The sequence below is a fragment of the Podarcis tiliguerta genome (genome assembly GCF_965153285.1).
Source record: "Podarcis tiliguerta genome assembly, chromosome: 5".
Lineage (NCBI taxonomy): Eukaryota > Metazoa > Chordata > Lepidosauria > Squamata > Lacertidae > Podarcis > Podarcis tiliguerta.
In genome coordinates, this window is record NC_139538.1 from 55,634,700 (window position 1) to 55,660,707 (window position 26,008).

At 39.8% G+C, this 26,008-nt stretch overlaps 1 protein-coding gene across 6 annotated transcripts in view; it reads right to left on the reverse strand.

Annotated features, from left to right (window-relative positions):
• The window catches only part of ADAM12 (ADAM metallopeptidase domain 12), a 189,768-nt gene that overhangs the window by 81,482 nt on the left and 82,278 nt on the right, over positions 1-26,008 (reverse strand). For all 6 annotated transcript variants that reach the window (XM_083439608.1, XM_083439605.1, XM_083439604.1 and 3 more), the window contains 2 exons: positions 6,783-6,861; positions 485-561 (listed from right to left, as the gene is read on the reverse strand). In XM_083439608.1, coding sequence (XP_083295734.1) covers positions 485-561; positions 6,783-6,861 — 156 coding nt within the window. The remainder of the gene's footprint in view (positions 1-484; positions 562-6,782; positions 6,862-26,008) is intronic.

Sequence of the window (26,008 nt, forward strand, 5' to 3'; positions counted from 1 at the left end):
AGTGAAATGGCTCATTGGCCTGACTCAGTATAAAACATTGCTTCCTATGTTCACTAGTGCTATAAGGCATTTCCTCCATCCCGTACCAAGAGACAAGATGGACAAAACTGTACAAAAAGACTGCTGATTCAGCATAAAGGGGAGGAAAGGGAAGTCAGACACTGTGACGCTCACTTCTGTTCAGTAGGGAGTAAAGAGTCAGGAAAGGATGAACTCTTCCTCTGACTCAGAAGACGAGGTCTATTACATTGTTTTACCATCAGCAGTGAAATAGATGATCTACCCATTTCAGAAGATAACTGCAGCAGCATAGGGTAGGGGAAACTGCCTGTTCTGCTGTCTGCCAAACCAGGGATGGGAACGTTTTCCAGCTGGTTCCAGAGCTCTCCCATCCAGAACCATTTTGACACGTGAACAAGACTGCCCACTTGCCATTAATCTGGCAAGGTTAGGTGTTCTCATGATTTAAGGTTGTCCCACTTACCTGAGTCCAGAACATGTACTCAAAGTTACTGCAGACTCGGCATAATCTTGGACATGACCATGGTAGTAGCAATGAGCCTAATTGAACAGAGAATAGTGAGGGGGGAATCAGTATCTATAGCTCAGCTCATTTCATAAGTGATGCTAAACCAAACTACAGTTAAGCATGAACAAACAAGCTGCAGCTCTTCAGAAGGAAAAAACAAGGTTGGTTCACTCTAGACAAACTATAAACTATAGTCATGGTTTGTTCTTGGCTTCCCTAGGTGAAACAAACCGTGAGCCCAGGTTCAGGGATGCCAGTAGGCTTTCCTGGGCCCAGTACACTGTTAACAATAGCTAGGGCCAGCTCTAGCTTTCTGGGGGCTCAGGCTATCATGCGCCTCTTATCCTCAAACCACACTCCCCTTCCTCAAGGCCCCCGGTGTTGGCTGTTGTTGGTATCCATCTGTCTCACGAGACAATGGAGTGTGCCTCCGGGGGTGAAGTAAAACCATTGAAGAATAAAAGCATCTGCTGCTGCTGAGACCGGCAACTCATAACTGCTGCCTCCTGTGTTACTTCTGCTGTGTGAGCAGCACTGAAGTGACTTTTCCAGGGTGCAAGCCTGGGCAGTGTGTATGGAGGTCCTGGGCTGCCCAGACGACAAGGCCCCCACCCCCTCGGCCTCACTGATGTGCTCCAAAGGAAAGCAGACCAAAACATATGGCATCAGCTTGGCGGCAGGAGTTGCCAGAAGGAGGTCCCACCCTACGGTTGCCACCTATCCCTAGAAAAACAGAGTCATCCTTTTTCTTTTTTGGAAAAAAGTGGCCTCCCCCTGTAGTTCAACTCCTCCTCCTCCTCAAAACTGTGCAGGTCCAGTGGGAGGAGGAGAATGAGAGTCGGAGTGGGAGTTTGTGAGCGAAAATGATCACAGGACATGGGCAGAGAGTGGAGTGAGGCTGGGAGGAGGAGTTTGAGAGAGTTTTTGTGTAAACAGAGGGTGGGGCACAGGGAGTGAAAGAGGGAGTTTGCAGTGCATGAGCCTGCCACGATGGCATGTCGGGTTTTGCGTGGGAAAGGGGGTGGCAGGTGGGTAGGGTTGCAGGGGCCTGGTCTGGTGTGGGAAAGAGTTTTTGTGCAAGCAGAGAGAGGGGTTTCCATGAGGCAACCAGGAGAGAAAGGAAATTTGTCTGTAGATTAGGGAAAAGATAATGACACCACTATCACCAATTCCTCACTGCGAGCATCCTTAAAAGAGCTGGCCGTCTTTGCATGTTGCAGTGTTTGGCGGGAAAGCTTTCCTAAGTTGGTTCCTTAGAAGGCTTAGTTGGTCATTCATGCTCAGTCATGGTTTGGTTTAGAATTAAATGTGAACCAGGTCAGTATGTGTGCTCTTATTGTTGACACACAAAACTTTATGTTCCTCTTAATGGAAAAGCCTTCTCTGAATGCAGGCTATTAAGGAAATAACCTGAAATTATCATTTTACCTGTTTGTATTTAATGCTGGATTAAAATGAGCTTATGCCAATAATGATGCTGTGCCTCATTCAATAAATGACAAAGATCAAACAAGTATTTAAAACATTTCTTTATGAGAAACCTGCTCTTTTGATTATGTTATTGGAAAACTATGATGGGAAGCATTTTGTAAAATTGAACAGCAGAGCAAATTACACTGTCATTCACCTTTAGGCTTTCACTGTAAGATGTAAATTGTCATTAGTAATATGAGGGAGATCCATAAGACATAATTAAGCATACTGTGCAATGTAATAAAACAATTTCCTGGTTTTATAGCTCCAGAAGAAGAAAAAATCAGGTGAAAAGAAATTGGGAGGCTGAAAGCATTTTATTAAACTATGCTGACTTGGAAGTGGTGTGTTATTAAGAACAGGAATAACAGAGAACTGTATTTTCAGCAGCAGCAACCCTGTTATGTTTTGTGGCGGGATTATTGTATTTCTTTAATAAAACCAGCTGCTTACAAAGGACAACCACAACAAAAGATACATACTCAGAAAAGATGCACATTTGCTATTGTTGATGAAAGGTAATACCATATTTCCAATTATAGACCTGGCTGGAAAATAATGATTATATTATGTCCAGCATTTCTTTTTCATTTCTCGCTCCTTTGAATACCATATGGAAGCCAAATGCCTCACTGTCAAAGGTTGCTATCTTATTAGTGCAAGGGAAAGTTATCACTCATATTTCAACCTGACAGTCATCTTACTTCGCCTCTTATTACTTGGTTCATTCACATCTAAGCTGCATTAATTAACCTTTTCAGTTTCAGGGCATGGTTTTCAATTACATAGTCTCAGACAGAAGGCTTCTAAAGACCGCCTTGATTTTGCTGGTGAAAGCAATAACATGAAAAGATCAGGGTTGAGTTTTAATAGTTCAGGAGCATGAATTTTTGGCAAATTCGATTACACCATAAAGAAAATATTAGTTTAGCGCCAGAGTATTTCTTCTTTTCTTTTCTTTTCGATGGAAATGAAACTGTACACAGTGAAAAGGTTATAATGTGTTTGCAGCACACATGCATGGATAAAAACTCATGTTATAAATTAAATGGCAATCTCAAGATACGTTTAGATCTTTTAAAACCTGAACTAGAACAACAAATAACAAATTTATTGTTAATAAAATGTAAAATAGCAAACTTTTAAAATGCATGGTTGATATCCAACGTAAGTCATATTCAGCCAGAGCAGACCCATTGAAATCAAAATATATAAGCCCATTTATTTAAATGGGGATATTTAGAGTATGACTAAAGTTGGATATCACCTTGTGGATATATAATTTATGTTATTTATGTTTTATAAACTGCCCAGCTTATAAAATATTAAGGCAATGTAGAGAAAACAAAAAAATAAATCTAAAATACACACCAGAGTAAAACTGTTAAAATAACAGTACAACACTAGAAAATAATCAGAGCACAGTAATTAAAAAATTCATTTAGCATGCATGTGAAAGAGCAGATTATATGAGCATGCCTTATCTTAGCTGGTGATGGATTCCACATGAGAGGAGACTTATCTATCTATCTATCTATCTATCTATCTATCTATCTATCTATCTATCTATCATATATATACAAACAGTGTTATGCTTCTGAAAATTATAAACCAAAGGCTTAAACTCAGTCCCCTTTAAGTGTCCATCTTCTCTCTGACAAGAGAAGACAGGAGGTACAGTGAACACTAGAATCCAGGGAAAAGACACGATGATCTGAAGGGAAACAGGGCGGTATTAAACATTCCCCAGTAAAACCTATATTTATACTGTCATTAGTTTTGCACCAAGATAGAGTACATCTATGACTGTCAAAAAACTGAGAGCTAATATTAAAACATACATGCATAGTTTCTACTGTCATAGATGCTAAATCAAGGAATCAAGCCATGTAAGTTGGTCTTGCCAAAATAAGCCATTCCTCATTTTTGGCATTGATCATGCTAGGTATGATGAAGTAAGGGATAGCTCCATTAGACATCCTTGTTGATATCTCAATAGTAGTGTCTGACTCACAAACCCCCACATGTATTTTTATTTTTTTGTATATTTGGGGATCTAGATAATGAACAGCAATGATATATTTTTTCCTTAATTCAGTGACCCAAGACCTTAAGTTGGGTGGTGATAGTGCCAACTCCCATGCTAATTCCAACTGGTCCAAACAGCAAAGTGGAGGAATTAGCATGGCCTGCACAAGGGAATAATGTACACATCATCCACTCCACATATGCCATCCAAATATGTTAACTAACATGTTCAGTACTTGTATGTTTTGCTCTACTGGATAAAGAGCAGTTTGCACTGAGGTCTCCTGATTGGGGCACTGGAGGGTGTTTAAGCTATTTTTAAAACCTGTAAGATATATGATAATGGATTTCTCATCATCTTATCTACTTCCTAGGTGAAAACCGTGCTTCACAAAAATCAGAATTAAAATCAAAAGTCAGCAGTATAGAACACTCTGCATGAAGCTTTTCTTAGCAACACTTCCTTAATTCTGAGATTTTGCCATTTTGCAGAGGTAAAAATATCTAAAATTAGCAGCAGCTCACTTTCACTATTTGAAACTAGCAGTGAATATTTCACAAACCGAGGTGACATGTTTTATTTGCAGGAAAACGTATTTTTACAATAAATATATGTGTAAGCATTAAAATGTTGGGAGTGCAAGATGCATTGCATTTTGGTATCAAAAAGGGTTCTACTGCAATATTTAAAAAAACGTTTTAACTGGTTAGTCTACCAGGGTATAAATTGCTGCTTCAATTGTTCACCTTAACGGCTAATTAAAAAACAACTTTAAAAAACCTTATGGCTCCAATCTAAGACAAGAGGCGTCATGAACCTCCATTTACTACTGTCTTATTAAGGAACTTAACAAGATGTGTAATGCTTCTACTTCTACATCAAACATATACATTTTTAAAATGCAGTTAAGCTGGATCTAATCAGCAGATAAAAGTAAAATGTAGTAATCCAGACCAGCCACTGTACTGTTTTAATTAAGAAGGATCTTAATTTGAGTCAGCAGTGTGATGCAGCAACAACAAAAAAAGCTAATGCTATTCTAGAGTTGTTTGACAATGAAACCGACTCCCTCGGAAGGTGGTGGACTCTCCTTCCTTTGAGGTTTTTAAGCAAAGGAATGATGGTCATCTATCATGGATGCTTGAGTTGAGATTCCTGCATTGCAGGGGATTAGACTAGATGACTTCCAAGACTATAATTCTATGATTCTAAGTTTTAAATACAAGTGGGACAGGAAAATACAATTGCATCTCTATATACTACTTATAGAAACAAAGGTATATAATCCCTTCTGAGGAAAGATCAGGTAAGATAGGGAACTTTTTCCAATCCTCCCCTCCCCCCCCCCAAAAAAAGACCTACTGTGACGGAAAATTTTGTTTTGCTGGACAGGTTGGGTCACCAAGTGTTTTTCCTTGCTAGCAAACTTTTAATGAATGGCAGCTTCTGATTGGCCAGGGTTCCAGGAGAGGGAGTTTAAGAGACAGTTGAGTAGGTTGGGAGATAGGGAGTGAGAGGAGAAAGAGTTGGTTCTGGGTAGAAACATCAGCTCTGGGGAATATATCAAAAGCTAGAGAAAGAAGTCTCTGAGCTTAGTGTGAAGGACAGTGTGCGGTGTCCTGTACGAGTAATTAGGCCAAGAATTAACTGGGAGGCTGAGGATGATCCAGGAGAAGTAGAAGCTGGAAAGATATAGTCTACTTAGGTCTCATTCCAGTCAGGAGGGGAGAGATTCTTCTACAAAAAGAGAAGACTCCCAAAGCAGTTAAGAGGAGTGTGGAGATCCCTTGGGTCTGTTACCTGGAGTACCTCAGGAGTAGGGTCGTCTAAGGGGTGTGGAACTGACAGGAAGTACCACCTTGTTTAAGAACCAAAGTATAAAGCAGCAACAGCTGTGCAACAACTGAGAAAGAAGTGAAGAAGTGAAATTACTGGAAATAAGCTGAGCATTTACCCTTTAGTCTAAAAACCTGTAACATCTACCTGAAGTGAAGTAACTGAACATAAGCAACTGAAATTTAAAAGAAGCTAGGTTTTATTAGAAGTCCATAACATCAGTTAGAATTAGTATAAATACTATTAGGTGAACGGTTACCTGAAATAACATTATAATCTGAAGTATCCTTTGTTTTACCCACTTTGTGTCATAAGTCTTTCTTATTTGATCAAATCCTGCCTGAGACTCCAAATCATTAAGTTTTCCCTCACCCAAGTCCCCCACTAGATAATCTGGGGTGATTTGTAGAAATTCGTGTAATTGGTGTACTGTGAGGTGGTTTAAGTGACGGCCGGCCTAACAGCACCAGGGGGAAAAGTGCTTTTACGCCATCACACCTACATTATGGTCTAATTCAATGAAAACAAAGAAAGAAAGAAAGGACATTTGGCTTCCGCATTGCAGAAGGCCTCAAATGCCTTGTAAATCCCTTTTTGAGAGCTTCCACATCGCAGAAGCTGGATCTCATGCGTTATCTTTGCATACTTGCAGCTTATAAAGAACTTCTAATGGGCACATGTCCAAAGGCGTTTAAGTGCACAAAACTTATAACTATTAAAGCCCCTCCCATCATGCACTACTTAGGATATTTCCTTCCACAGATGCGCATTTTGAACAAAGAAACCTGAAAACTGCCTAAACAGTGATTTCAAATCAAAGGTAGCTGACCACTCTGTTTCATAGTTCCCCTTCTGTTCTTTTAATAACCAAGTATTGCACACTTACCTCCCCACAGACAAAGTCACAAAACTTACCGTGTAATTACGCGCAAGAACAGCACCAGTACCATCTTCCAAATAGTGTGTTTCTGTGAAGTTGCCAGCAAAAAGGTCACTGGAAGAGAAAGAGGATATCTTAAAACATAATTTCAAGACCAAATCTTTTTTACTTAATTACTTTTTAAAACAAAATTAAAGTGGAAGAGTTGAAAGCTCAATAATGGAATAAAATAGTTATAATACTGAAACAAAGTCTGTGCACATTGTTATAAGGGGATTTACTACAAGGTTTTATAAATTAGCCTCTCTGATTGCAAAATCACTGAGTGGCTCTTCTGGGGTGATTATTTATGAATTCAGATTTATTTAATATGTAACACTTAACCTACCCTGTGTACTTTATTGATGTATCCCCTACTTAAATATTTCAGATGAACTGCTTTTTTCTATTAAAAAATGGTTCGAGATTTTTATGCATCATGTCAAATTAACAAGGCAAAAATGTAGACTTTAAGCTGCCTCAAAGACAAATTCCACTCTATCTCAAATTTACAGATATTGTGAGTGAGGCTGATGTAACTTCTTAGGTGTATATGCAAACGTCCTAATACTAGATAAAGTAAGGGTTGGTGTCTTATTCTGGATGTAAGCTCTGGAAAGGGAAAGAGTGTCTGTAACACTGGCATTGGTCAGAAGGTGTAGTCAAGACAATCATTTCTCTGTCTAAGCGGTTTCGTCCAATCCAATGAATTATATGGTGCTAAGAAAGTCAGTACTACAGTGGTCTGCATTGCAATTACCCCATGCTGGGGATCAAGGTGCCCATGTCTGAACAGAATTCCAAACAAGCAATTTTGCTATTTAAGGCAATTTAAGGGAACAGATGTCACTGCGACTTAATTGCTGAAAATTTAGCATGCAATGTAAAGTTTTTAAAATCTAATTATGCCAGTCTGAGTTCTGGAACAGAAGACAGTTCCTTAGAATTTCTACAGCTTCCAAAAAATGACACTATTCCTATAATGATCAGTCTTGTTTCAGAGCTCGATTCTTGTAGCACCTACTGAGTTACATGATTGACTGAGCTCATGATTAGCGGCTACTACTTCAAAATAAGGGGAGCAACCTAGTTCTCTCAAAACTTGGGGAAATTCTCTACTTATAGGTTCTCTACTGCACTAACCATGAGAAATAACCCAAGGACACTCCATTGTTATACATTCCAATTAAAACTAATACCGCCACTGCACATGGTTGCTACAATTTTCTGCCAGAAGCAATATTCCTGAAGGTGGAACTTTGCCTTTTTCTATATGTATATTATGCCCTTATAAAGAAATGTGCTTCTTAGCCAAAGGGCCGTTTCTTCTTGAAGTAGTGGCAAAAAATAGAGAGAGGGAGTGGTAACTGGATGTCAGTCATTTGGAATGGAAAGTCACAGAGGATTAAGACAGAAATATTATTACAACAGCATATCCTATATTTTCTATGCACCACATTTTATAAATGTGTTGTATAAAAATGTTGCAAGTAAACAAATAAATGAATGAAATATTTGTGCAGACAGAATGCACATGGGAAAGGGATGGGGTAATGCTTGCTGGCTCCAGAACCTACATAATCATTAATTAAAACTTCAGAACAGAACCTATTGGCATACAAAGTGGAGTAATCACCTGCAAACAACCTGTATCACATGGTTTATGGATCATCAGTATTGTCTCAAGCAAAAGAATATGCTTCAACTTTCAAATAAAGTAGCCATCATTCAGTTGCAAATATTGCAAGTTGGGTTAGGGGATGAAGAATAAGGCGGAGGAGACGACCTTGAATATATTCATAGCTACTATGTGAAAACAATATATGTGAGAAAGGTTCTCATTTTTTATGTATGAAAACAGAATAAATGAAAAGTTAATACACTGTGGAAGCGGTGGTGGTGGGGGACCCTGTACTGGTAATACAGGTGGAAAAAGAACTCTTGGGGGGGGGGAATTCCTGCACAACTGAGCAGGCTAGGAAGAGCTAGGATGAACGTTCAAGAACTACTGTAGAAGGAGGCTTCACAAAACAAACTCTTTTATTGCCAGAATATCAGAAAGTCAGCATGTTTCTCTGCTGGTAGCCAGCAAAGAAGTTCAAACGGGAATTGGTCTTCATAAAAATAATACTAACCCTTTCCTTTTCTGACTCAAGCTCTCAGCAAGATTTAAAGTCAAAACAAGTAAGAACAAGTAACATTAAAAAGAAACAAACCCCAAAACCCTGAATCCTTCAAATACGATGCCTTGCAGAAACCCTAAACCCAAGCCCAAACTCCTTTGGGTATTTAGAGCTAGTATTTGGACCCTGACCTTAGAGTACACAGGTCAATGCATATGCCCCTGATGGTATGGTAAGTAACGTCATGTCCTTCAGGGCTTCATGTGGATAAGAGATGTGGAACAGATGTGTGATTAATGACATTAGTCCTCATGAGCTTGAACATTCATTCATTCATTCATTCACTCACTGAATTTATATCTCACTCTTCCTCCCGAAGGAACCCAGTCACTCATGCAGAAAACTCACTAAAATGTTTCTACAACTATGTGTGAAAGTCATTTTAGGTGGCATCCAGCCCACTGCATCCTACAGTAGGTGTATGAAACAAAAGGAGAGGATATAGGCTGCTACTGCTGCTGTATTTTCTATTATTAAAATTTACAGGCACCAACATATTATTTCTGACTGTCTGGTAGGGATAGAAACAGGAACCCTTGACTCTGTGAGCAACTACCTCATGTGGAAAGGCACCAGAGTTTCACTTTAGAGCATCTTCTAGAACAGTAAAGTACTTGAGGCCAGCGGTCATCCTAGGCAGGAAGGGTTTCCTGTTTGAACAGGAACTTTGAGCAACCATGGTCTTCCTGGTACATCTCCATGCATTTTGCTGACTTTGACTCCCCTTTGACATCTGCCCATAGCTCAGGACTATTTACAGAACATTACTTATACCTGTTAAAGTCAATCAATATTCTGCCATTGTATAAGACTATATACAGCAACAATGTTGAGCAGTATTCTTTGCAGGAATAAATGCAGGCATTGTGGTGTTTCATTGACCTAGGTTTCAGAGAGCAGATTGGTTTTAAAAAGCAATGGATAAAAAGATACAGGGGTACCTCGGTTTACAAACTTAATCCGTTTCGGAAGTCCGTTCTTAAACTGAAGCCAGTCTTAAACAGGTGTGCTTACCCTACTGAGGCCTCAAATCCATTCAGATTCCATTCTTAGACTGAGGTAAAGTTTGCAAACCGGGACACTACTTCCGGTTTCATGGAGTTCGTAAACCGAATAGTTCATAAACAGGGCTGTTCTTAAACCGAGGTACCACTGTACTATAGAGTTGCAAAAATCAAAGGAATCTTCTGTGTAAGTAGAAATATTTTGTTTTGTTTACTTAAACAGAACTTAAGATTCTACTGCAATAATCCTCCTTTGCCACTTCCTCCTCTAAATGTGATGTACTGTATTTTACTCTTCGGTCTTGTTCTATGTTTTTTGATAGTGCTCTGACAGCTAAATGAAAAGGTGAGTCCTGAACACCATAGCCTCCAGGGTAGACACTTCTCTTTTTTTGGTAGAAGCAGCAGTTATCTCCTCTTTCGAAAATGACTTTAAAAGCTGCCCAGTGGAATAAACACTTAGTGCTGGTACAAGGAGATTTACAAGTCATGTGTGGGCACTTCTCTGAAGGGTTATCAACAGTAAGTGCAACAAACACTCAAGTTCAGCAAGAAGGAAAGGTGTGTGCAGAGGTCGTATCATGCATGGCACTCATGCTTAAAGATCAAACACCACATTTGACACATGTATCCATTAGATAATTTGTCTCCCTTTGGAAAGAGATGTAATTTACAGAATTGATTTACATTTTTTCCTGCACCCCTCTGGTAAAGGAAAGGCGATAAATAAAAGAAAGTAAACCAATTTAGATGGTAATCTTATTAACGTAATTGAATGAATGCAACTAAGAAAAGACACGGGTTAAAACAACATTAATTCATCATACTTCGGGATCTACCATATGTTTTACCACCACACTTAGGAAAAAGAGCACATCTCTTTGTACAGTTCCTCTTTTCAGCTTGCTATATGGGTTCCTACCAGAAGATAAGTGATAACTATGAATGCTGGGACAAGGTTTTCTCAGCTGTGGCCTCCCTGTTATTGAATAAATTCCCTAATTAATCCTCTGAAGCCCAAATTAGTAAAAATAAAATAAAAGTTTTCCGCTTTCGAGGATGTACTCTAGTTTAGGACTAAACTAGATTATACAGTAAACATGTGGTTACATTTACCATATCTAGTCCTTTTCCTTTTAAACTTCTGTGCCTGTTTTCCATTCTTTCCATACCTCTCCAAAATTTCCCTGTGTTCCATCTTTAACAAATTCTTCTCTGGGATAAGCTTAAAAATAATTTCCATAAGAGAATTCCACCATAAGCACTATATGAAACAAAACTCTCTCTGTATTTATGATACTTGTAGATAGAAAACTGAACACAGGAAAGATTTATTGGAAAAGGGCTAATAGGTCTGGGTTACTCCTACTAGCCCAAAGAAAGAAAACAGACTCTCTTTCACACACATGCACTTCCAAGAGAACAAATGATACTGATTGTGAATATCAGTTCTATAGATTTAGTGGAAGGTATATTTCAGCACTTGGCAATGGCTGCTTCTTTTATAAGGCATGTGCAGGTATGCACATTTTGAAGGATGGTTGTGTTTCCATTTGTGTATGGAAAGTGGAAATTTGGTGGATTCATATTTAAACGTGACCTGAACTGATTTTCTTTCCCAACCCTAGCCAACTCTACCTCTCCACTCTTTCTTCGTGGAGGCAAAATGTACCCCATGGTAACCTATGACCAGGGCTGATATGAAATTCTATCTGACCTAATGGAATCCTTTCCAGGCAAGCTGTCCAAATTCACACCCACACTGGGGCCTCTATCAGAAAAAGGACACCAGGTGTACCTCACCTGGTCAACCTCATGCAACTTAGAGGTGACCATCATTAAGCGGTATCTTTACCCCAAGAGTCCTCCCAGCTGCTACACCAAGACTCCCAATGAGACTTTTAAAAAATGTTAATCTATGTTAAATCCATCCCTTCTTCCATCCCCAAACCAACTAGCTGCATTCCATAGAGCACATGCAACTGCTGTTATGTGCTCCATATGTGGCGCTACCTGGTTCAGAAGCTGCAGCTAATGCAAAATGCAGATGTTAGGGTGCTTCGTGGGACACACGCCCTGTAGAACACCGTCCCATCAGATGTCAAGGAAATAAACAACTACCTGACTTTTAGAAGACATCTGAAAGCAGCCCTGTTTAGGGAAGTTTTTAATGACTGGTGTTTTAATGTATTTTTAATATTTTGTTGGAAGCCGCCCAGAGTGGCTGGGGAAACTCAGTCAGATGGGTGGAGTATAAATAATAAATGATTATTCTTGTTATTACTACTACAGTGGTACCTCTGGTTACATACTTAATTCGTTCCGGAGGTCCGTTCTTAACCTGAAACTGTTCTTAACCTGAAGCTCCACTTTAGCTAATGGGGCCTCCCACTGCTGCCGTGCTGCCGTCGTGCGATTTCTGTTCTGTTCTGTTCTCATCCTGAGGCCAAGTTCTTAACCCAAGGTAATATTACAGTGGAGTCTGTAACCTGAAGCGTATGTAACCTGAAGCATATGTAACCCGAGGTACCACTGTACACATATTATACCAGTAATGAAATATCTGCACTAGCTAGTTACCATGTCATGTCATGTTCAACATTTTGCTGTTGACATTTAAAGCAGCAAACAACTTGGGACCAGAAGTCAAGATCTTCAGAGGAGATCCTGCTGGTCATTCCATGACCAGTGGCTTGTCACCTGGTGGCAGCAGAGAAGTGAGCCTTTTCAGTGAAAGCACCCACCCTCTGGAATGCCCCTCTCAAATTTGTGCGGCAGAGACAGTAATGACCTTTAAACACTTCTTACAAAGTTAGATGCTTTGAGAAAAATATAATATGGTTTGGTTGCTCTTTCTTTTTGTATTTGTCTTCCTGTCTGTTCTTTGACACTGACATTATTTTCTTGCTCTCTACCTAAACTAAAAAAAAAAAAAAAGAAGAAGGAAAAGACTCTGGAGCTACATAATTTATACTCATTATTGCTTGGTGAGGCAAGCAAGAGAGATAATATTTTCAAAATGTATTGAAACTGCTGTTGATATTATAATCGCCTGCTTATGCTGTAGCATCTCCACTTAGGTCATCTTGACCTTTGTAATGGAGGTGGCTGTTCTTTATTCCATTGCTAGCCTTCTTGATTATTATATGTATTCGCAGGAATAAATAGGTCCATTAGACATGCTGCTGCTTGCAATAGTTGGCTCACTATGAATATCTGTGGATAGTTAGCAACAGCCTTTTCCAACTCTTGTTTCTCATTACAATATGAAGAACGAAGGAAGCATGTTAATGAGTTCCCCATGCACCTGCTTTGAACATCACCCCACTCATACAATTATTGCATCTTCTTTAAACACATTATATTCTTTCCTTCTGTTTAATTATCTAAAGTGATTCAAAATGCTTTTGGACATTTTCCCATTCAGTGTCTGCATTTTATAATATTCCTATCTGTAACCCTCTAGTAGGCTTTCATGGAGTAAATACAGTGTTGTAAATATATACATATATATTTTAAATAAAACCCTGAGATATTGAGGTGTGCTCTCCTAGGTAGGAAAATGAGTGTGGAGAAGGGGAAGGAGAAAAATAAGGTCAATCCCTCTTAGGACACCTGAAATTTGCCTGCAGGGTTGTTATTCCAGGCAGGGTCTTCTGTGCATGTTTAGCCTGCCTTACAATGGGGCAATCACCTTAGGCTTACCCAGGCGGCAAAAGAGGACCTGGAGGTTTGGTTGGCCTTCTTGAAGGTATACAATGGGATTTCTTTTTGGCAAGACCTGCTAGACATGCACCAGGACTTTCTTGTGCATTTGGATGCCTCTAGCAGCTTGGGCTTCAGTGTCTACTTCAGGGGTCTCTGGTGCTCTAGGCCATGGCGTTTGCATTAGAAGGTGGAAGGGATCACCCATGATTTCACATTTTTGGAATTCTTCCCAATCATGTTGGCAGTGCACAATTGGACTGAGGAGTTCCATGATTCCAGGGTGTGCTTCTGGTCTGACAACCAGGTGGTAGACAGGGTACTTGCCAAACAGACCTCGCAGTCTGAATGGGTACTGAGGGGTACTGTAGTTGGACTACAAATCCCATTGTTCTTACCACTGGCCATGCTGGCTAGAGTTGATGGAAGTTGTAATCCAACCATGTTGGGACTACATGCTAGCTAAACCCGGTTCCTTCTGCAACCCTATATATGTTTAGTTAGAAGAAGATATCCCCAATTAATTCAATAGGGATTACCCCAAGGTAAGCAGGTAAATGGATTGTAACATTAGCTGCCATTAGTCTGCTTTTAGTAGCCCAAACAAATGGAAAATGTCAAGCCCAGGTTTTTAAGTACTGATTGATTGACAGTATTTATGAATCTCTCTTACAGGGTGATTTATAATCAATGCAAGAGCAAAACATATCAGTTATCAATATAAGCATATACAAACAAAAAAAATAGAAAAATAAAACACAGTCATATATTGCTGCTAAGGATCAAACTGCAAAAGCATGGATAAATTAAAATGTATTCAACTGACAACTAAAAACAACAATCTGGGAGACTAAGGGGTGATCATTCTAGAGTCAGGTCCTCACTACAGAGAAGTCAATTCTTGCATCATCTCACTACAAATCCTTGTTGGGACCAGAAGCAGAGCCCCACCCTTCTCCACTGGAGAGGATTGTGCTCTTGTAGGTATTTGGTCCTTGAATTGAGCTTGGCAGGACATAGGCAGCCAGTAGTCTTTGAAAAACAGAGGGCAATTGATCTTGGTAAAGCAGTGCAGTCAATCTTTTGCAGCATGTGATTTATTTAGCAACTTCCACATCCACCCACCATAGTGCAAATATCAGGTTTGCAACTGTGGGTCACCTTTACAGCTGGAGCTGGACCTCATAATTGTCCTGTTAGTATTTTTTCACTGCAGAATGAAAAGGGAGGAAGAGCTCTGGCAGCTATCCATCATAATGTTCTGCTGCAGCTGAGCTGGCTCCTAGTCCAGTGAATGAAGTTGCAAAAGTCATATCCTGGAAGTAGTTTTCAGCAAAAAGCAAAAAGCAGGCATACTGACCTGTTCAATGGCTGGTTGACCACCTGCTACTATGTGTCAGCGAGGAAATGATGAATAATAGTTCAATAATACTTAGATATAAGATTACCAGAGTTAAGCATCTAATTTTCAACATATTTCTAGCACTAATGCAAACTGCTGCTGAAATATATTTGATCATGACTCTGATCTCCGTAGTATCACAATATGAACTGCATTATTAGTGGGACTAAATAAATATCACAGTGTACCATGTAAATTATCAGTCATTGTTGCAGGCTGATAAACATTGTAATTTGTGGGCAAAAGTGTATAGTAGAAGGGTGATAAGTAGTGCCAGTCAGAGATTACAGGTCACTTGCCTACAAGTTGCTTTACTGTATTAGCTTCATTAAGAGATCCATAGAGTGACACAGCAGCACTGTAAGGAAGCCTCTTTCTTAACAGCCAACACAAGCCTCTGGAAACATCCAAGTAGTTGCATTGTCATTTCTTTCTAGCAGGAGATTCCTCCATTTTTAAAAGCTTTCTGACAGGCAACAAAATAAATATCAACAGGTGTAGATTTTTGCAAGATGAATAGTCAACACTCGCAAAACAGCAAATGTTTTTATATCTGCCTGACACCCAGCTTTGAAAAACATGAAAACTTCCCCATAGAAAGTGGAACTCTAGTTAATAGCCACGGAGAAGGGTGTTGACTATCTCAGGCAGCACAAACTATGCATGCCTGCACAATCCTCTCTTCCTAGGATATTGCCCCATTCCACAGAAACAGTCTCTTGTACTTCCAGTGTGCAAGAAGAAACAGCCCTTACTACATTCAAGTTTCATCAGGAGCATGTAATTTTCTCTTCAAATCGAGGAAGAAATGAGCTTATAATGACATTCAGTCAGTGACCCAGATTTAACTGCTATCTTGTATAAATCATTTTAATTATTTCTATTAACCAAATGCTCAAGAGCATATAGTGCTTTCCAAGTTAAAAAATGCATTGTCAGACATTCTTGGTTCTATGTCTGCTTGAACAGGTCTATCCACATTGTTCAAGCTCAGTATGTATTTCATCCAGCTGACTTTATTTAATTAAAAGTATGCTTTGCTTTGATCATTCCAGATTTTCTGCCTAACAGTGAAAATTGCTGCTCACACTATACAGAGTTTCAGAAAGTCGTAAATCTCTATGAGCTGAAAAATGCAATTATAAGATATTATAGATATATATGAGAAGGTATGTGCATGCCTTTCTCTGTGTTTCTGTGTGCTAAAGACATCAGAAGGGAAAAACATAGAACACATATAAAAAAAACCATAGAACTGTAGATTTGAAAGGGATCCCAATGATATTTTAAAATGTTCTCACCATTCCTACCACCATTTCCTCATGTGACATGTCGACTTTCAACTCTTTCTTGCAGTAGGCAACTTTCTTCATATGGAACAACAAATCTCCACATGAGAAGAGTGACTGGGCCAAGCAGTATTGACACACCAACTTACCATGCCTCCAGTGGCCATACATTCAGCCTCAGAGAGGTGTCTTCCTTCCTGGCTGGAACTCTACAGTGAGTCATCCCTCACCTAATGCAAGAATCAGGTCAGCAGCTGGCTACCTTATCAACTGGAGCAGGAGCAGCAGCAGCTGAAAGTGACCTCATAATCATCTTCTGTTAGTTTGTCTTGCAGAAGATGAGGACCTAATTCTACCATGTGTCTCATGTTTTCTTCCCCTTCTCTCCCCCCCTCCTTTAAAGTTCTCTATTTGTTTTGGTTTATTCAATTTAACTTCCTCCTGATAATGTATCTGTGTCTAAAATCAACATATTATGTTTGTTAGGCTCCGTGTCAAAACATTTTAAAGAGAAATTTGTCTTCATATTCTGCTTACAGAAGCAAATAAAGGTATCTTTATATTGCCAACATAGACCCATAAATATATTTCTCGCCCCCTCATCATATATATTTAATCCATTTGTCAATGTCCAGAAGACTTAGGGATCTTGAGCTATTAAAAAAATCTCTGAATTCTGCCCATCCCTTAATTAAGCAAAAGTCTGGCAGTCAAGGAGTGCCTTTGCATGTTACAGCAGAAATTCAGTTAAAATAGGCATTTGCCAGTACTTCTTAAGATTTTAGGACAATGCTGACTGTGACTATGCTGCAAAGAGGGAAAAATAACATACTATTTCATATTTCTGTTGCAGCAGCATTAAGACCAACTTTTAATGTAAATAACATCATAAATTAACCAAGTACAGTGGTACCTCGGGTTAAGGACTTAATTCGTTCCGGAGGTCCGTACTTAACCTGAAACTGTTCTTAACCTGAAGCACCACTTTAGCTAATGGGGCCTCCCGCTGTCTCTGCGCTCTGTTCTCATCCTGAAGCAAAGTTCTTAACCTGAAGCACTATTTCTGGGTTAGCGGAGTCTGTAACCTGAAGCGTATGTAACCCGAGGTACCACTGTATGAAAAAGAGTTAATTTCTTCACAATTTTGGGCATGTTCCAGCTTTTCATGATGCATGCTGATACATCAATAAATGATTAAATTAAGATTGAAGACACTTGGTAATTCTTAGATTGTACCAGTAAATGAAAGAAATTGTGGTAATAAGGCTTTCTTTTGATATGTGCCTTTTATTAGTAAATGATGGGAAATGGGTTGGATCTGACATTTAAAAGCACTTGGCATTGAGATGCGCTGATAAATGTCTTAAATGTATTTATCATAGGGAGGCTTTTGGCATTTATACTGAGGCCTTAAATATTATTTCTTTACACAAAAAAGGAAAAGAAAAAAGAAATGAAGATAAAAATTGGAAATTTATCAACAGTTCTGGGTGCCCTTGAGATTTACCAGTAAAATGTCAGAAATGCTTGTGTAACAAGGCTTGTTTTCAGAAGCCAGAAATGGAATCCAGCTACATAAACAGTTTATAACAGAACTGAGGATGCAAACTGGTAATTAATAGAGGCATTTGCTTGGCTTGATAAAAACTTAAAAGTTCAGCTCTTTTGTTTGCCGACTTTTTATAGGTGATCAAGGTATAGCATGGCATAAGGCTGAATTCTATGAACTTCAATATAATTTTCTGTGAAAAAATGCTGTCATGGGCATAGCAAGATTCCATGGGTCTTGGCACTTAACCAGGCTTTGTGTTTCCTTTGGGGAAAATGAGGCACAGCTGTAGTATCTTTTAAGATATATGGATTCATATACCTTAGCCTCAATGGAGGGAGTGCAGAATATTACACCTCGAGTGTCTCTTGTTGCTTCTCCCATAGGAGGAGTAGTGTTGTTATTCTGGGAGGATTGCTCTTTCAGAGCTCTGCCATCACCGGCGATCTCCGGCATTGAATGTGTTGGTCTCGTGTGGGGCACCAAGGAGAGCTTGGCTCTCTGTCTGGTGTACCGACCACCCAGCACACCTGCAGCCACCCTGTCAGACGTGCTGGAGGTGGTGGCGGGCTGGGCCTTGGAGTTCCCAAACCTACTGGTTTTGGGAAACTTCAACGTCCATGCCGATCCCGCTCCCTCCTCACAGGCTCTGGACCTAGTGACTTCCATGGCAACACTAGGGCTCTCCCAGTTTGTTTTGGGCCCCACTCATCAAGCAGGCCACACGCTGGATCTGATCTTTGGGGCTGCCATAGATGTGATCATGCTCCCCGCTGTGGAAGTGCCATGGTCTGATCACTACGCTCTGAAAGCCAAGATTGACTTCCTGCTCCTCCCCGGCTCGGGTGGCGAACCTATTTGGGCTCGTCCACGAAAACTGATGGATCCTGATAGATTCCGACAAGCCTTGCGGAACCCTGCTCCCCCTGGCGACTCATTAGATGACCTTGTTGAGGACTGGAATAACCGGCTCTTGGCAGCCATTGATGAGATCACGCCTAAGCGCCCTCTGCGACCCTGTCGAAACCGGGCCCCTTGGTTTACTGAGGAGCTCCGGAAAATGAAGTGGGATCTCAGACGGCTAGAGCGAGTATGGCGACGGACTCGTGACGGAGCCTCAGGAACATCTTATAGGACGCTTATGAAAGCCTATGAGATGGCTATGAAAGCTGCTAAGAAATCTTACTTTGCAGCTTCCATTGCATCCGCTAGCTCTCGCCCGGCACAACTTTATAGAATAATTAGGTCAATAACGTCCTTAAGAGGACAACCAAATTTAAGCACAAATTCAACCCACAGCTGTGAGGCTTCAACCAGAGCCAGGGCCTTTTCAACTCTGGCTCCGGCCTGGTGGAACGCTCTGCCTCATGAGACCAGGGCCCTGCAGGATCTGATTTCTTTCTGCAGGGCCTGTAAGACAGAGTTGTTCCGCCTGGCCTTTGGCTTGGAGCCAATTTGATTTCCTCCCTTTCTTTTTTCTTTTCCTTCTCCTCCTGCGATGAGGCTACATTTTAATATTTTAATGTTGTATTTTATTTTTGTTTTTAAGTTGTAATCATTCATCTTGTTTTTATTATTGCTTGTAAGCCGCTCTGAGCCCGGGCTTGGCTGGGGAGGGCGGAGTATAAATAAAAAATTGTTGTTGTTGTTGTTGTTGTTGTTGTAGTTTCAGCAAGCTTGGGTCCACAGCAGAAGCGAGTCATGGTCCCCGAATACAGACTCTCCCTGCCAGCTGTCATGGAGGTCTGTCCACTTCCTGCTTCTTTCCCCCAGAACCCCTTGCCAAATGCAACTCCCTTTCCACTTACATTATCACCCACTGTAACCCTGGCAACCTCCTCCTCTGTGCCTGGCAGTGTCTTCTGTTTTGTTAATGACTGGGCATTTCAGTCTTTGTTGCTTAATAGCTTATTCCCAGCTAGCTATGTCAAACTGGCATGGTTTGTTATCCTAAACTTAATCCAGCAGTGTTTGGCACAGTTTTAACCAAACTTTTATTACGGTAATTCTAACTTTTACCAACTTCAGGAATTATGGGTAACTTGCACACACAGACTCTGGTGCCCCAAACCTGTAACAATACAGTAAACAAAATTTTATCAGCATTTTAGCAGTTACCCTCCAATTTAATCACATATTCAATATGTAGTGAGTGTCCTAACAATTGATCCATTTGTAACTGTGCAGGTGCACTACTATTACAAATTAATAAATAAAGAGAAAACACTGTATTGAAACAGACACTGGGTTGCCAAGGAGATCCTCATACAATGAAGGGAAAAGGCATCTTTAAATGCAGTTCAGACAGGCAAAAACGCAGGAAGATTACACAGTGGGAAAACTGCACATGACACTCTGTTGCTTATACTTTGTCCCCCCCCCCCCCAAAAAAATTGTGTTTGTTTTACAAAATGCAGCAGCAGAGACTGCAAATTAAAGTGGAAGGTCGGTATTGAAGGAAACGCGCTTCTTAACCCTTTCCTTTCTTGTCGTATTTCCTGCTTACAATTGCTTCCTTCCCCTGTTTTTCAGCTTTTGGCCCTGAAAAAGAAAAGAAAAAAGTTCTCATACCCCACCCCACCCCCTTTCAAGACATGTCTGGCAAAAAGCAGCTTGTTTTTCAAGGCTTTGTTAACAACAACAAAAAGTCAGGAAAAAACTCCACGTAAGTAAACAACATATGCAGGGGAAATAATAGCAAGGAAATTCTGAAGATAATAGAGAGTGGTTCACTTTGTTGCCTCAGTTAATAATTGGGGCTAAGAAGTTCTCCCCCCCCCCAAATATCTGATTATTTGTGAACTACATTAACTAATTTAGCTACAGGTAGTGAGAAGCTAGGCTGATTTTGAAAGGATGCCACACCATGGGGGGGATGGGGACCCAACTGCTTCCATTCCCCCTTGAAAAGATAGTATCCTAATATTTTGCAGTGGATAGCGTAGACAAGGCCCAAATATTCCCTTCAACGTCTTTGAGAAACTGTAATACCAAACACTAAATAATAGATACTTGAAATATTGTAATTGTGATTTCTTTCTATACCTTACCGGTCTGTCCCCACTTGGTGCCCTCCAGATGTTTTGGTCTATATCTCCCTTCAGCCCCTTCCAGCATAGCAGTGCTAGGAGTTGCAGTCCAAATCATCATCATCATCATCATCATCATCATTATTGATTGCATTTGTACACTGCCCTTCATCCTTAGATCTCAGGGTCGTTTGCAGTATGATTAATACAAGATAAAAATACAAAACATTTGGAGGAGACCAGGTTGGGAAATGGCACCTTAGTCAGTGAAGGTTATTTGAGGATTCAGCAGCAGAGTGGACAATTAATTTTCTACAGTTTTGAAAGGTTCTACTCTTGTTCTCTCTCCTGCAATTTATTTATTTGAATATTTATGCTGTGGTTTTTTTTCCTGGCATGTACCCCCTTGCAAAAAACCCCCCCTATTCCATTCATCTCCATTTGAGTCATGCTTTGACCAGATTTTCCACCTGGGAACTATCCCTTAAGCTTTGCTAATGGACTTAATGAACCTTGCTAATATGGCTTATAATTAATCAAAGATTGTAAAGAGAGCAGAGTTATCCATGGCTGTGTCACCTCCAGATTGCATTACTGAAAACTATTATTTGGAAGTGCCTTTGGAACAACTGGGATGAAATGTAAATCACTCTAAATTGCACCTCCTAAGTAGGGGGTTACTGGACACAAGACATGATCACTCAGGTCTAGGTGACCCAGGTCATGACGTAATGTGCATTCTGGGAAAGGGTGTATTGTTCATAAATTTCTATGGTGTCCTTCAATAGTCTCAGAAGAGTTTACACAATTAGAATAAAACAGATATAATAACTCAATCGTAAAAAAAGGAATAAAAACTGGCAGCAATGAAATCATCACAGTAAAACAACTAAAAATTAAAAAGCTCTTTGTCTGGGACATAGTCACCTGGTGCTGAAAAGATAGCAAAATGACATCAGGGAAGCTTCTCTAAAAAATAATTCTATAAATTGTGTGCCTCCACTAAGAAGGCCATCTTCTCCCCAGTTCCTGCCCACCTTACTTTTCACTGTAAGTACATTAGAAGAAGGCCTCAGATGATCTCAGCAAACAGGCAGGCTGATGTGGTATCAAGAACATAGTTTGTAGCCTTATGCATTGCCCTTAGATTTGCCAACACTTCTGAAAAGTTATACTTCAGAAGCTGTAATCAACAGGAACTGGTTTAAGAATACAGGGTTTTTTCTTGAGTAAAAAAAGAGAGAAATTTCAAAACTGCAAAGACATACACCCCACACCTGTTATTTATCTTTCCTTTTGGAAAGTCGATTTTTATTAAGAGGATAGCCAACATGATGGCCTCCAAACATTTTTGAACTCAAACTCCCACCAACCCCATCCATCTTCAGTTCAGTTTGCCCCAATTCTGCATAAGTATGCCATTTTTCAAAAAAATATGTTTTTGAAAGCAAATTTCCCTAATATAGTGCAGTTTTGGATATGATTTTCACTAATATACACCATTCTGTGCACATTTCCGCAATATATGGATTTTTGTACATATTTTAGTTAGAGAACTGCATCACAAAATTCTGTGAAGCAGACTTTAAATGATAGCCATGTTTTATTTAGTATACTACTTGACAAGTGCAAATTATGTAGGTTCATATTTTAATGTGCACTGAGCAAATTTCTTCCCCATCCTTCGGAGTATCTTCTAAACACAGATCATTAAAATTGCAACAGCTGTGACTCAAGCTGCTAAAATTAATATAAATATCCTAATTGCCCATCCTCTGGCAAATATCCTAAGACATGTGGAAAATCTGCTCCAGTTCACACTTTTGAGTTGTAGCTGTTGGTAAACTTCACGCAGCATATACAATCTCGCTTTCACATAGAATTTTATAGTTTTAAAGGACCACGAGTTCAATCCCCTGCAATGCAAGTATCTTTTTGCTCAACACAGGGCTCAAACCCATGACCCTGAGATGAAGAACATCATGCTTTACTGACCAAGCTATCAGGGCTACTCATGAACAGCCTTTTGTGTGAAATATATGAAAAACTCATGGAAGCAACACTTTTGACTCTGAAAATTGAATGGGAGGCCTTACTAGGGTCAAGAGTGCTGCTGAATTGCCCCAGGTCATTTAACCTCTCCTAGAAATATAGGACCAACATCTTATTTGTTGGGTGCTATTCCGACCTGAAAAAAAAATAGTAAGATAGACTATCAGGAACTGCAAGATTTTCACATGTGAACACAGCAGAGCACAATGGAGAGAATATATTTAGTCCTTCAGTCCTCAAAAGCTATCAACACAACCAGGAAGCAGTAGCTAAATGGGGTTTCCTTCTGGCCATAAAGATGCAAAAGGGTAAAGAGGACCAGCTAAAGACAGATGCGTTCCAAGTACTCTGGCATGCCCTCCCTGACTCAGCATCTAATTGAACCAACTTCTTAGCTAGTTAAGTCCTCATGCTCCAATGCTGTCTGAATAATAGTTAAGATCCATGCAAAGCAGCATTCCTTTTCTATGTCCTTTGGCTAGAATGTACACATTCCCATCCTCATCGGCAAACCACCACAAACATTACTAAACATCTGTTAAAAACACACTTCAGAGGCAAGTGACATGGTGATGGAAGGGATCTAGCTAAAATCAAAAGCAATGAGAAAAGTCAGCTTTTGAGGGGTAAAGCATCTGATCAAGTGTAGCATGGAGCAGCCTGCTAGTGTGATTCTGAGCAGCTAAACAAATTAGGGCATTCAGTTATAAGTAAGCCATATAAATAAAAGTCATCCTGAATCTGAACAGGGCTTTTCACAGAGGTCCAAGATCAAACATGAGTACAGTGGTACCTCAGGTTACAAACAACTCGGGTTACAAACACTTTGGGTTACAGACTTTACTAAGCCGGAAGTTGTACCTCGGGTTAAGAACTTTACCTCAGGATGAGAACAGAAATCATGCGGCAGCGGCGGGAGACCCCATTAGCTAAATTGGTACCTCAGGTTAAGAACGGTTTCAGGTTAACAATGGACCTCCAGAACAAATTAAGTTTGTAACCAGAGGTACCACTGTATCATTATTTATAGAATCTTATTCTAACAAGGTGATCTTGGACCATTCAAAAAATGTAAAAAAATGACTTGGCTTTTTTAAGGTAGAACATGTTGCTTGGTTGGGTCCCATTCATTTAAAGGTGGTGATTAATGGCTGAATTAGTGTTGTTGCCTGAAATAGATATGGCACTGGGTTCTGGAGGATCAATTAGGCAATTGCAATCTATTGCTTGTGGCTGGTGTGGGCTGAAATCAGTGTTGGCTTATACCATAGGGACTTTTCTTGTTTATCTCAATGACACTCTCATTTGTCAGAGTAAAGCCAAATCACACACATATTCTTGGGGCAGGCAAAGAATTCAAACTGAACCAAGCTACTCAGTAGCACAATAACAGAGCCAAATGATTCCAACTGAATTTTCTATTCCAATAGGAAATAACTCCCAAAGGCCAATTCTCTGCAAAATCAGCCCAGATCTACCTCAGTATCTTTTTAAAATTCCAAGTTATTTAGACTGAGCTGAAGCTAAGCAGGGAGCAAAATTATGCACTAGTTGAAGATAAATAAAAATAAAAAACAGTCACCCAGCTGAGTTTCACAGGCATCAGACGAAGTTTTATGTGAGGAACAGTTGGGCAAATATATCACTCTGTTTTGTAAAAATGAGGCAAGTCAAAAGCTTAAAGAATAAGCAATCATGAGCAATCTTTCATTTCTAGAATTGTACTTTGACTGTACCTTTAGATTTTGATAGCATTTTAATTTATAGGTCTTCACTGGAGTGCGCTATGTAAATCAGTGCATTTTTTATCTTTTCAAATAACAATCTGTTTCTGATAAAAAAGTGGACATGCTGCAAGGTAAGGAATTGCACTTTTTATGTTCGCCATCACTGTTTCAAATTTATAATAGCTTCCTGAATATACAAGAGTGCAGGAGGAAAAAAGTTATAAACTTCACACACCTCAGTCTTTGTTAGATGATCAATGGAAGTGGTCAAAGAGGCACACTTTTCATGAGTGAAATAATTTCATAATGGGTGATATTTTTATTTTAAAATGCATAAATAAATCTGTATGCAGCAGTGCTCAAGTTATAGGGAAAATGTAGCGGGGGACTTAATCTAGCAGGGACTGACTCTCCTTGTGAGGACAAAGGACCAGTTCGGTTGGTGTGCTCCTGAAGACAGATGGAATCTTACGGATTTCTGGACAGTCTGTGGGATGCTCCTGGTACATGAGCTACAGTTGAGGCCCCCATTTCACTGTGCAGTGTTGAGATGGAGAAGGCCATTGACAGGTTAGCTCCTAAATTTCCTCTCTGACTACAGGGAGTCTTGAAGTCTCCTTGGTTTTCTAAGGTGCTCTGGGTAAGTGAGCCAGTGGATAGCTAGAGCACAGGTGGTACATCTCCTGCTGTGAATCTGACTGGCTTATAGGAGAATTATTATAGAACACTCTGAAGATAGAAGGAGCTATTTAACTACAAAGTGTAATTATTATCAGTTAGCAATGCAAAAGGCATCATTAGCATCTAACCATATTACAGAAGTTAATAGAGACCTTTCAACTTTCACAAATTTAGAATAAAGAAATTCCCATTATGAGACATTAGCGCCAGATGGCCAACTAAGGTAATGAGTAAGTGAAAAAGATGAAATCGCATGCTAAATAATTACGTACATGTGTTTGGAATTGTGAATGGTAGACTAAAGTGCAATTGCAGGGTTGCTTTTCCTCTTCATGTTTTTCATGCAATGATTGGTTTTTAAGTTTGCATCACTCTATCACCTTCTTTGACCTTTCTCTCCAAATGGGATTATAGTGTACAGTATTAAAATGTCAGGTGTTCATGCAACAGTAACTTTGCTCAATTTCTTCAAGCTTATGATATTCTATTAAAACAATTAGGAGTCATTACCTTTGAGACAGCATTTGCAGAACACAGTGGTCTCAAAAAGGCAAATTGACTGTAATCTTCAAACTACTCACTAGCCCTATTAGAACTAATC